Source organism: Prunus avium, chromosome 2 (genome assembly GCF_965620075.1).
Source record: "Prunus avium chromosome 2, drPruAviu1.hap1.1, whole genome shotgun sequence".
Classification (NCBI taxonomy): Eukaryota; Viridiplantae; Streptophyta; class Magnoliopsida; order Rosales; family Rosaceae; genus Prunus; species Prunus avium.
The window spans coordinates 27,749,171-27,762,171 of NC_142285.1; the positions used below are offsets into that span (position 1 = coordinate 27,749,171).

General features: G+C 41.5%; 1 protein-coding gene and 1 pseudogene across 3 annotated transcripts; one reads left to right on the plus strand and one right to left on the minus strand.

Annotated features, from left to right (window-relative positions):
* Nucleotides 1-6,662: 6,662 nt before the first annotated feature.
* On the minus strand, nucleotides 6,663-10,509 carry LOC110771042 (rust resistance kinase Lr10-like). Of its 2 annotated transcripts, XM_088248301.1 has the most exons (4): nucleotides 9,323-10,509; nucleotides 8,286-8,372; nucleotides 8,091-8,189; nucleotides 6,663-7,866 (listed from the first exon to the last, which is right to left on the minus strand). In XM_088248301.1, the coding sequence occupies exons 1-4, from the start codon at nucleotides 10,131-10,133 to the stop codon at nucleotides 6,722-6,724; spliced, it is 2,142 nt and encodes a 713-aa protein (XP_088104427.1). In that variant the 5' UTR covers nucleotides 10,134-10,509; the 3' UTR covers nucleotides 6,663-6,721. The 2 variants fall into 2 exon arrangements, with proteins under 2 accessions (XP_088104427.1, XP_088104428.1); XM_088248302.1 differs by lacking the exon at nucleotides 8,286-8,372.
* A 199-nt stretch (nucleotides 10,510-10,708) lies between these two features.
* On the plus strand, nucleotides 10,709-13,001 carry LOC148296773 (LEAF RUST 10 DISEASE-RESISTANCE LOCUS RECEPTOR-LIKE PROTEIN KINASE-like 2.7; annotated as a pseudogene). The gene is made up of 3 exons (XR_015833657.1): nucleotides 10,709-11,617; nucleotides 11,766-11,801; nucleotides 11,896-13,001. The product of XR_015833657.1 is annotated as an LEAF RUST 10 DISEASE-RESISTANCE LOCUS RECEPTOR-LIKE PROTEIN KINASE-like 2.7 (transcript).

A 13,001-nucleotide genomic window follows, 5' to 3' on the forward strand; every position in this document is an offset into this window, starting at 1 on the left:
ACGGCCGGAGCACTTGGTCGAGGCGGCCCAGCTGATACCTTCTTCACTTTGCTGCCCTTGGGGGTGAGAGGGTCCCAATCTGCATTCGTCAGGGCCGCCCTCATAGCCTCTTCAACAGGCCGAATAAATCTGGCCGAGATACACTCCTCATACCAGATCCTTCCATCCTCGTCATACGCATTACGGCGCGATCAAGGCGTCAGAGTCAGGAAGGTCATTCTCTTTTGGAGCTGGAAGGTGATCTCAGCCACACCGTGCTACTGGGAGACGTCGGCCCTCCAGGACGATAGCCGGTTGGTTGATAGGGGGGGAGTGGGGCCGTTTGGATTAGGCCGAACTGCCGTGCCACGAAGTTCGGCAGATACACCTCGGCCCCGGCCTTGGACAGGCCGCAATGGAGGTCGCGCGAAACCAGGAAGGAGCCCCAGATCTCCTTTAGATCGTTCTCCGTCTCAACATCAGGAACGACGGAGAGGTCGTGAGTCAGGAACAGAGGGAACGGCCGAGCAAGGCAGACTCGGAACTGCGTACCAGTTCTCTCGGCCAAGCCGTAGAAGAATTTGTAGCAGAAGGCCGTGGCGTTATGCTTCTTGGGGGCTCGAGCGAATGCGTTGGCCAGCGGCTCGTTGTCTCAGGGAGCGGCCACCCCCCTCAGCTCTGGGAAGTAGGCCTGCAGCCAGAACTGGAAGGCCCACAGTGGACCACCATGCTTCGGCTTCATCCCATTAGTAACGATGTCATGAAGCGTGCGGTAGATGTGGCCAAGTAAGAACGGGCCGAGTGCTAACCTACAGCCCTGCGCTAGGTAATCGGCCAAGTGGGCGAACTCCAGGGTAACCTTGTTCGCCTGGGTGCAAAACACGAACTTGCACAACCAGTACAGCAAGAACGCGGCGTGTTCAACCTCGCCGAGAGGGGCAATGGCGTCGTCTTCAGCGCTGTCTTCTACGCCGAAGTTGCTGTAGAAACTGGAGTAGTTGAGCATGTTCTTCGCCTTGCTCCCAGCAACTCTGGCAAGAGTAGGCCACGTAGCCTTAAAGCTCCCTTCCACCTCGGGAGCAACAAGGGCAGCATTTACTTCCACGCCGAGGGGGGACAGGCCGAAAAGGGCCGCCATGTCTAGAACGGTCGGCGTCATCATGCCGAACCGAAAGTTTATGGTGTTGGTGGCCGACGACCAGAAGCACAGGGCTGCGGCCAAGAGCGACCGATCCATGACGAGCGGCCGATCGAATAACTTGATCAAGTGGTAGATGCCTTGATCTTTCCATTGCTGACCGAAGAAGTGCTCCATCCTCGGCAGCCATTTTTCCCAGTCTGGGGTCACGGTTGGCCACTGTTGCTGCGGCCTGAGGACATTCCAGTCCTGGAAGTCTCCCCGGTCTAAAGCCGAAAGATCCACCAGATTGTTCTTCAGATGGGCCACAAGTCTCTCTGGCATTCCGCCATTAATGGAGGGGCCGAGAACGCAGGAATCAGTGGGGGCACCATCGTCATCAGCCCAGGGCGTGATGATGTTAGGGAGGATCGAGCCCTGAATATCTCGGCAAATAGCCTCGAATTCAGTTTGGAAGGTTTGGGACCGAACTTCAACAGATGTGGGGGTATTGGAGGCCATTAGAGCAGGCTTAAAATGAGTGTTTAAAGGGGAAATGCGAAAAAAGGGTAATGAACGCAAGGAACACTGGAGGAAAAGCTTAAAAGAAAAGGAATAAGGTCTGTAGGTTCTGGAAAATCGCGAGCTCACGAGGGATTCTCTGGTAACCTTGGAGGTGCGAAAGTTTGATGGGTTTTGAAGGTTGGAGAAATGGGTTTTTTGACAAAGCTTGGGCGTCTGAGGATTCTGAAAGTGTAAGGAGAAAGCAAGGAAGTCTGGGTTTTTATATTGGCGCTAGAATTCGAAACGAAAGGGTGTGTCTCTCTCGAGGGACGTAACGTTCTGTCAGCACGCTCAACAGGCGCAACGACGTGTCAAAAGCCCAGAGGCCGTCGCTTCCTCTGACAAAGCGAAGCGACGCCCTGGGCAATAATGGCCTACACGACGTGCTTGAGGCATTAAATGCGCTGACTGGCCTGCGCATTTAATGCCCCAGTTGTCAATCACTTCAGAAAGGAATGCAAAGGGTCCATCCCTTGGAATCCATTCGGCCCCTACCCATGCCGAGGCCGAAGAATCCAGGGATGTGGGGGCAATGTTTGTGCCTGATAAATCATGGCCATAAGATGGCCGAAGGAGCCCCTTATCTCGGCCCTGGCACTTGTTCGTAAAAACTGAAACGCAACGTTTCGCCAGGGTACTTCGCCTTCCTAAAGACAAAAGAAGAAATGCTAAGGCATGATCATCTCGGCCTCAAGCGCAGGCCGAGGCCGAACAAAATCGCGGCCGGAAATATTAAAGTCAGATCATCACGTGATAGCAGGGACCTAGTCTTCATTTAATGAAGTAGTGCCTGTTTAATGCAGCAAACCCACTGGCCACAAAGAAGCATTTAATGCATGAGGGAAGGTGGGAAGTGACTGAAGTCAGGATTTGGTGATGAGGATCAGAGTGATTAGACGTGGACATTCTCACAAGAATTCTGACAGCCTGAGATATTGGTTCACCAGCTATCCAGGCCATAAATGCGTCTCCACGGCCAGAAGCTCAGAACCCACGATCAAGAGCGGCGGCCGAGATTCACAGGGATTTCTGGGGTCACACCACCATACTCCACGATCCCAAATGTCGATTGGACTGCCCACTTGCTCCAATCTAGCTCCACCATGCAGATTTTTAGCCTCGATTACTCCTCCAGAGACTCTTTCTATAAATACAAGACTCGAGCTACATTCAAAGGGTTCAACACCAAAACAAAGCATCCCACGGAGCAACTTATTTTTTCCTGTAATGCACTTTCAATATCTTTACTTGCTTTCCTAGGAGTAGTGTTAGATTGTAAGGAAAATCCATTCATCAATATATCATACGACCCTTGATTTTCAAGGCGCCGGAGCACCATCCTTGTTGTTCGTTCACTCACCCCATATATCACACGACCGTCGCTCCCTGAGCAGCGCGCCGGAGCACCTCCCAAAACCCACCACCAACACCATCACTCAACAGCCTTGTAGTTCATGCCGTGAACCTAACAACCGAGACCAGTTCCTCTCTCGGCTATAATCGTTTGATTAGGAAGACAGTTCAAACAGGCGCACCACTTATCCATCCAACACTCATCAACACATCGACGCACGGTAGACCGTGCTGGCACGCCCGCGCACAACCGCACCGCACCCAAAAGCAGGAAACCGCGTGTCAACGCACATCCCCTCGGCCCGGAACTCCAGGCCGTGAGATTTGCGCGGCAGACAATTTAGAAAATGAGGTATACCTCCTCCATGCAATCTTCTTTTCCAAACTTAGCAAAGCTTGCAGCTAGTTCTTCATGGCAATGACAGCTTACTCCTCAGCTCGTTCATCCCACGGCACCAACTCACACAGCTCAACTCCAAACAAGAATAAGAAATTTGGATTCAAAATGAAATAATCAATTTCTTAAAGAAACCATATTCTTTAAGAAATCAATCTAGAATCTGACCTAGATCTATGAGAATTTGTTTGATTTAGCTAGATGCAGATTTCATCTTTCAAAGCAGTTTTCAAAATCAATTTGAAAAACTCATTTATGAAAAGATGGAGAAATCACTCCAAGGGAAATGAGAGCAAAGGAGGAGAAACTCACAACCTCTTAAAAACACCTTTCCTAAAGTGACGGCTCCAAAAGGAATGAAGGGACCATTTACCCAAAATTCCTAGGTCTGAAACAGATGGATGGTAGTAGAAGAATATCAAAGAATAAGATAAAATTTGTTAGGACCCAGCTGGAAAACGAAATGAGCTGGCAGAACTCATTAAGCACAAACGATGACTAGTCAAACACATGAAAGATGACTAGTCATAACATAATGCAATCTAATGAATGTAATGCAGAATTTACCTTTGGCATCCCTTGATTATGTTGAGCCATTGATGATCAAAGCCACTGGAGAACAACTAGATAACAATTTAACCTAGTCTAATAACCTTGAGCTTGGGAAATACATTACATGTCCTATTACAAAGTTGGCAAGGAAAGCTAAAAGAATACTAGCTAGAATACAACTCAACATGCTCTTGTTGAGGCATGGAGCTATATCAACAAAGCGAGGAGAATGCATTGGATTTGCTCAACTGATAAAATTATAGGCACTTCACGTATCGCTAGACTATGTTCTTGAATATATTTGTAACTATAATAACGACCAGGGAAAAAAGGATCTCCATCATCAGTATAGTTGTAGGAGGTTAAAGAGTAAAGTGGGTTGGAGAAGTAGTTTTCTTTCTTCTGAACACCAACATCCACAACTCGGATTGTCCAGTCACTGTAATTGATCGCCTTTACGTAATATTTTAATCGATACAAGCATATTATTGTAACATTTTTCTCACAATATAGCTTAAAAGCGTTGCGGCTACAGTTTTGAGGGCCTTCTTTTAAGTGAAATGGAGACTTTATGTTTATATTGGCACAAGAAAGGGTACTATCTTCAACGGTGGATGTTTGGAAATATAACATAGGAGGAACAAGAAGAAGAAGGGCTATGTGTGCAACAAATAGGAGACTTCCTCTAGACATGGTGAGAGAGAATATTAGGAGGAAGGGAAGAGGCATTCAATCCAATAGGAATTTATCGAAATTAAGGAAGAGGACATATTAATTAGATATGGCCATTTGGATAAGCTGATTAGTCAACCAAAAGCAACCCAAAAGACAAAAAAAATTCAGCATTAATCCTTAATGAAAATAGTGAAGGCATTTTACCAACTAGTTGTCAGCTTACTGATATTTATATATTTTCAATGTTGAAAGAGGTCTCAAGTTCAAATTTTTTATCTCTCGTAGGTCAAATACAATCATATATATATAAAGGGTAAGTGCTGTTTTGCACCCTAAACTATAAGAGGCAATTCAAACTTACCCCCCTTGAATTAATTCGTCTGCCGAATTAGTCTTTGTATTCGTTTAAAATAGCCCATATGGGACCTGTCGTTAGTTTTCTGAGGACATCCACATTACCATCAAAGCACATGCAACTCATGTGTCCATTTAGACGGAAATATGGATGAAATATCCAGAAATCTAACGACAGGTCCCATATTGACTATTTTAAACAAATAGAAGGACTAAATTGGCAGATGAAATAATTCAGGGGGGTAAGTTCTAATTGCCTTATAGTTCAGGCGGCAAAACGGCTAAAAATCCATATATAAATGTGTGTGTGTGCACGCAAACGGTATAATGCAAAATCTTATCCGTATATATCTTTCTTATATACAATAGATAATAACTTAGCAAGAGACCAAAATGTTGCAAGCTGTTTTTTCATCAGAAATAATGCTTCTGGTCAACTTCTTATGCCGGTTGCTCATAGTAGTAGATGCAGATGCAGTGCATGGCAGAGTAGATGCAGATGCAGTGCATGGCAGAGTAGATGCAGATGCAGTGCATGCAGTGCATCCGATTCCCATTTTGACTTAAAGGTAAGCAGTCAATCCATTGCGGTTATCATGGCTTTGATCTGTCATGCACTAACGAAATGAGACTCTGCTTGAGATGCCATCGTCATCCTCTTCGTTGAAAAGATTAAGTACACATCTCAGGAGATTGAAATATCTTACCAATATGAGTTCCCACCGAAAGATTAAGAACACAACTCAGGTGATTGAACTATTGCACAAATGCTGCTTTGTGAAATTTATGTTTCCTTTAAAATCTGTGCTAATTCTATTATGTAGAGTAACATTAATTATTTTGTTACATCTTTGTTCAAATTAAATGAGGGTTCTCTTTTAGCAAGTAGATTTCTAATGAATTCTGTGAGCCTCCAATTAAGTTTCCTATTTTGCAGGGATCAATTGATTTTGAATGTTTGGGCAGAAGATAAGGATGAAGAACTTGAAGATCCTTAAGCTGACAGACCTTCAGCAAAGGGGAGCTACTTCTATCATGTTTCTCATGAATGTGTTTGAAGGCATGAATACAATTTGATTTGAGCTTGTAACTTTTTCATTTTAGATTATACATATACTATTGTAGTTCGAATTAGCTTGATGGGAAGGTGGACAAACTTTAGTGGTGTAGGGGGTAAGAAAATATTTGTATGAATTCCATTGTGAATCAGCTGCCCCATTTGCAATATCTTGGGGAAGCTGCTACTTGCACATATCTAAATGTAATTCTAGCTTCAAAGTGTTTTCTTTGAGTGTAGAATTGTGAAAGCACTTGATAGAATAAATGGACTTGTTTTTTAATTTATTCTTTTTGTAATTAAATGAACGTATTAACAAAAAGGAGGGCAAATCCCTTAGTGCAAATACCTACAGGGGTAGTCCTACCAATTGAAGACAATCCCAAGCTAACAATACAACAAACCCTAATAGCAATTAGCTCATAGGGATCTTCCAATCTGCAACAAGATAGGAGTTAGGAGGTTTTAAACACTCTATAGAGCACATCATACCTAATAGAATTTTGCAATTACTGAAAATCCTACAATTTGAGTGTTACAACAACGGGGCAAGAAGCGTTTGAAAATCCTACAATTTATTTCCTTCCAAATGTAGTAAACAAAGGCAGCAAACAGAAGTCTAATTGTGCTTATTCATTACGTAATCTCCCTTGCACATCAAGATTGCTATATATTACATTGTTTGATTCGCATCAGCAATCAAAACAATTTCTGTAGAATTTGTAACTGTTGATGCACTTGTGGTACTTGAATTGTCCCCAGGAACCACTTCTGGCATTTGTTGTGGATACAAAAAAGGCTTTGGAGGCATTTCAAGGCTCTCAATTTCTCCTTCAAGCATCTCAACTACTTTATTCATAGAAGGACGGTCACTAGGCTTCATTTGTATGCACCACAATGCCACAATGATCATCTTCTTTATGATCTTCTCTTCCTCCTCTGTGGCGTCTCCAACTTTTATGTCCTTTCCTTCACTCAATTGGTCAAAAACCCATGTTGGAAAGTATATTTGGCTTGACTTCTCTATGGTTGCATTTAAATTCTTTCTTCTGCCAGCCATTTCCATCAACAGCATTCCAAAACTATAGACATCAGCTTTGTATGAAATACCTCCAATATTTTTATAGAATAACTCTGGTGCTATGTATCCGAGAGTTCCTCTTGCTGCTGTTAAAGATACAATGCTATTATCGAGCGGGCATAGCCTTGCTAATCCAAAATCAGACACCTTGGGAAGAAAATTCTCGTCAAGAAGAATGTTATGAGGTTTGATGTCAAAGTGCAGAATTTGCATTTCACATCCTCTGTGCAGATATTCAATACCACGAGCCACTCCAAGCGCAATTTCAAACATTTTCTCACAATTCAAAGAGATAACTCCCTGTTGAGAAAATAAGTATTTATCAAGAGATCCATTAGGCATGAAATCGTATACGAGAGCACGCTTTGAACCCTCAACACAAAAGCCAATTAGTTGCACCACGTTAACATGGTGAATCCTTCCAATGGTTGCAACTTCATTGATGAAGTCTTGCCCATTAGCTTTGGACTTACCCAACATCTTGATGGCAACAAGGTGACCGCTACGAAGCTTTGCCTTGTATACAGAGCCATAGCCTCCTTCACCCAATTTTTCCTTGAAGCCTTTGGCCATCTTTTTTATGTTTGAGTAAGAGTACCTTACCGGCACGAGCTTATTGTTCTGCAAAAAGTCCTCTATATTGTCATGCATTGACAAGTGCCTCCTTTTCCATTTGTATATTATTAATGCAGTTGCACAGGGAAAGCCAAACACGCATATGACTGTGTGCAATATTCCTGCGCAGTTCACAAAAAGTGGACTTAAAAACCAAATATTGAAAATAAAATAAAAACCAAAGATTGTCTCTCTCCTCCTTTCTTTCTCATTTTGTCTCTCTATCTCTTTAACTTAAAAACCAAATATTGAAAATAAAAAAACCAAAATGCTTTTATTCTTCAGTTACCAATAGCTAAAACTGCAAAATGCTACACAGTAACTGATTTCAAGCAGTTCACATTACCTAGGTAAGAGATTACACAGCTTAATGGAAGCAGATAAAGGGGGACATCACTGTAGCACTTGTTGGTGAGCGCAAATACATATAACTGGGATACCCATTCTGCGACACAAGTGAAAAACTCGATCATAAATTCATAATTCAATTAAGTATACTTTGAATTATATGTAAGTTGGATTAGAGAGTCAGCTACTTTGCCTGTTGCATAGTATATGAACTGTAAGATCTCCCATACTTTGCCTGGTATAGAGCGTATGAACTGTAAGATCTTCTTGTGCAAATGTTCTGCATTGCAAAAGAAAATAAGATCTTCATATTTTGTATATAGTCTCCTTTTGACCGCCAAATTATTTGTAGTGAAAACACCATAAACTAGCCTCCCGTACTTAGTTGATAAAAACTCTTTTCCTATTCCTTTGATCAGTATCTCTAACATAATATATCTATAGTAGATGACTGCAATCTCTACACATGAAAACAGCATGAAATGTTATTTGACAACAAAATCTTGTCAATGTGTAAAGTTTCATATCCATCACATTCTTATCTTTCTCACGGGATTAACCAAGATAGAGAGCATGCTCTGATACCATGTTAATGCGGAATAATTCGGTCATGATTCTGTGTTTATTTAAAATGGCAAAGCTCGATATACAAGACAATGAAACTAAGAATGGTAACCTATAAAACTCAAAAATACAATCAAGGGAGAAATTGACAACTAAGGAAATTAACCAAATATGAAGAATTAAAGTTAAATGGGTGGGTTCTACCATTACTTTGTTCAAGGAACCTCCAGACTTTATTAGTGACCTCTTATTTGAGGAATGTTCTACCATTACTTTGTTTGAGGAACCTCCAGACTTTATTAGTGACCTCCTATTTGAGGAATGTAACATGTAATTTTTCTACATGGGATACTCTATTAGTGGTTTGGTTCCTGCCCCCGCTTTGCGGTTGAACGGGTAAGACTACTCAGTTAGTCCGACGACATGGTCTTATTTTTTTGGTACTGTTACTTATTCCCTCCATCAATCAATAATACTATCCCTCTTTTCTCCAAAAAAAAAAAAAAAAACAGTGGTCAAATGAATAAATAAGGCTTGGTGGGTGGTGAAGAAGATATTTAACAGCGCTGCATATTACTGACATCATCTGGAGGAGAGAGAACAAATATGTTGACTCTAGCTAGCATTATTGAATAAGTGAAATCATTAACAGATGCACTATAGTACCTTTGGTTATTGAAGGGCACTTGGTTTTACTCATGTTGTCGAGCGTGCAGTTCTCCTTATCCATTCCACATTTTAAGTAACATGCACCGTTAAACCATGAGAGCTCAAAGCCGCGAGCTATTTCATTATATATACCTTCACAGGACAAGTTCTGGTGCAGATCTGTAGATGTTGAAGGTGACACCACAACCATTTTTGTTATTTTGCAGGACTCCCCCAAATCGAATGGACTTATGGAGCCATTCAAGCCAATCATGACATAAGAAAACATTCTTAAAGTACTGGACAAAGAAGAATTGGCAGAATTGTAGTTGATGCACGGAGCTGTATCAACAAGGCGAGGAGAATGGATTGGATTTGCACAGCTGATAAAAATTATAGGCACTTCACGTATCGCTAGACTATGCAGTTCTTGAATAGATGTGTCAGTATATCGACCATAGACGAAAGGATTTCTATCACTAAGGTTGAAGGAGGTTAAAGAGTAACGTGGGTTGGAGAAGTAGTTGTCTTTCTTGTGAACACCAGCATCGACAACTCGGATTGTCCAGTCACTGTAATTGATCGCCTTTACGTAATACTTTCCCGAATACAAGCGTATTACTGTAACATTTTCCTCACAATATAGCTCAAAAGTGTTGTCGCCACAGTTTAGAAGGTCTTCCTTTAAACAGAATGGAGACCTTATGTATATATTGCCACAAGAAAGGGTACTATCTTCCAGGGTGGATGTTTGGAAACAGAAGGAAGGAGGAACAAGGAGAACGAGAACTACTATGTGTGCAGCAAATAGGAGACTTCCTCTAGACATAGTGAGAGAGAATATTAGGATGAAGTAAGAGACTTCCAATCCAATTGAAATTTATCAAAATTATGGAAGAGGACAAAGAATAATTAAGTTATGTATGTGGCTATGGCAAATTAGAAAGGAGTGACTTCAGAAATGACCATTTGGAGCCCCTGAAGGCAAATTCACACTCAGAAATACAAGAGAGAATAAAAGAGAGGCAAATAAGAATGGTGTATCTAGAACAAAGCTCTTGTGCAGCACGAAATGAAGAAGAAAACAACTGGAATTTTATTTCTTCTCCTACAGCAGCATCTCCTTTTCTTCTCTGCTCTCTGCCTCACTTCTCTTCTTTTCTCTGGGTTTGCCTTCCTCTAGTTCTCTTAAACAGCTCAACAATAAAACTCTGCGTTTCTTCAAAGGACAAAAGCCACATGCACATAACGAAAGTGCTGCCAATCAATTTTGTCTGCCTATCAACTTTGATTTCCCACATTTTCTGCCAATCAATTTTGCTTTCCCACTTTTTCTGCCAATCAACTTTGCTCTCCCAAATTTGTCAACTTTTTCTGCCAGCACATAATGAAAGTGCTGCAGGGATTACACTTCCCATTGTCGGCTACTATGCTGGAGACTCATCCATCATAAAACCAATCATGCTATATATATGTGTAGACGATATTAATGCTTAAATCTTATCCATATCTGTCGTATACAATCAATTAATAACTTAGCAAGAGACCGGAATGCTGCAAGCCATTTTTTTGTTAGAATAATGCTTCTGATCAATTTCTTATGCTGGTTGCTCATAGTAGTAGATGTCGATGCAGTCCATGGCGGAGTAGGCCTTGAAATTTGCAGAGAAGCAAGATGTAAACCGGACGGCCCAGCCATCATATTCCCATTTTGACTTAAAGGTAAGCAGTCAATCCATTGCGGTTACCATGGCTTTGATCTATCATGCACTAACGACAACCAGACTGTGCTCGAGATGCCATCTTCGTCTAACAACCTCTTCGTTGAAAAGATTAAGTACACATCTCAGGAGATTGAAATATATTACCACAATGATTACCTTGTGCCATCTTCATTTCGACCAGATATTTTTTACTTCAGTTTATCTTCTTCTCCCTTACAATTTGTGCCAGATAACTATAATTATACGCTATTCAGTTGTCCATATTCACCAGAAAGATCCAACATCGGTTTTTGTGGGATGGAACTGGGACCTTACCACTATGACAATCCTCAAAACCAGACATATGCTGTCAACGCTCAATGTTCTATTGATAGAATGTCCCTAGAGTCTTGTACCAAGCTGCATGACTATACATCAATTCCAGACATATCACCGATCTTGGCAATGAACAAAATTATGAAGTTGCATTGGTCCAAACCATCATGTCGACATTGCAAAGAGATGGGCAAGGCATGTAGATCAAAGATTAGTGAATATAGTCTTGCACATGTTCAGACTGCAGAAAGCGAATGTTTCGATTTCCCTGAAGGTATCATTTAACTAAACTTGGCTTTGTTGCAGTACTTTGAAAGCTAATATTATTTATTTTCAGTCATTCGATCCGATTAGTCAGGACTCAGAATTATATTGGTTTGATAGCAAAAGTACTTTATTAACTTAAATAACAACTTTTACAGAGAGTAACCGTAGAGGGGCACACATAAAGATATCAGGTGAGTTGTCCATAAATTAAAATACTTGTGTTGATGGACTATAAATCTGAATCAAATATAATTAGGTTAGGTTTTTTCTCATCCCTTTCTGCAGTTATTTGCACAGTTTCTGTGGCTCTTATAGCAATGGGGGCTCTCATCATGTGCCATGCCTACAGCTCCAACAAAACAGAGAAAACAAATCAGTTGAGAATTGAAAGATTTTTGGAAGATTACATAGCACAGAAGCCAAGCAGATATTCCTATGCTGATATTAAGAGGATAACAAATCAATTCAAGGACAAGTTGGGGCAAGGGGCCTATGGAACAGTTTTTAAAGGGAAGCTTTCCTCTGAATTCCTTGTTGCTGTCAAAATCCTCAACAATTCAAATGAAAATAATGGAGAAGATTTTACAAATGAAATGGGAACAATGGGTCCCGTGCACCATGTCAATGTGGTTCGCTTGGTTGGCTTTTGTGCAGATGGGTTTAGACGAGCTCTTGTGTATGAATTCTTACCAAATGGCTCATTACAAAACTTTTTATCATCAGCAGACAATAAAAATTCTTTCCTTGGTTGGGATAAGTTGCAAGATATTGCTTTAGGTATAGCCAAAGGAATTGAGTATCTTCACTAAGGGTGTGACCACCGAATCCTCCATTTCGACATCAAACCCCATAACATTTTGCTAGACCAGAATTTCACTCCGAAAATTTCTGATTTTGGTCTAGCCAAGTTATGCGCAAGGGATCAAAGCGCAATATCCATGACAACCGTCAGGGGGACCGTGGGCTACATTGCACCCGAAGTGTTCTCTAGGAACTTCGGTAACGTGTCCTACAAGTCAGATGTGTATAGTTTTGGCACCCAATAGAAACTTGCCATTGTGGGTCTGTGGTGCGTCCAATGGCACCCAATAGATCGTCCTCCAATGAAAGTTGTAGTTCAAATGTTAGAAAGAGAAGGTGACAATCTAACCATACCACCTAATCCTTTTTGCTCTACTTCGAATTGAATGAATACAACTATACTGTCTGCAAGGCATCTGGACATTTGCGTACATCAAGAGTTCTACCAGTCACCATGATTTGATATGAGATCATTGATAGGATTTTTAGTACCTGCGCAAAGAGGGTTAAAATCACTTAAAATACTTGCAAGAATACAAGGTAATTGTAGTATAAATGTTCATGCAAGGTTGTTGTCCCCAAAGATTGTT

Bases quoted from the DNA above. Each gene is read 5' to 3' on its own strand.
- LOC110771042 (XM_088248301.1), bottom strand. From the start codon at position 10,133: ATGTCTAGAGGAAGTCTCCTATTTGCTGCACACATAGTAGTTCTCGTT. The intron at 8,373-9,322 runs GTACTATAGTGC...TTTGCAATGCAG, and splicing joins GTGCCCTTCAATAACCAAAG to AACATTTGCACAAGAAGATC. The intron at 8,190-8,285 runs GCAAAGTAGCTG...CTTGTGTCGCAG, and splicing joins GTTCATATACTATGCAACAG to AATGGGTATCCCAGTTATAT.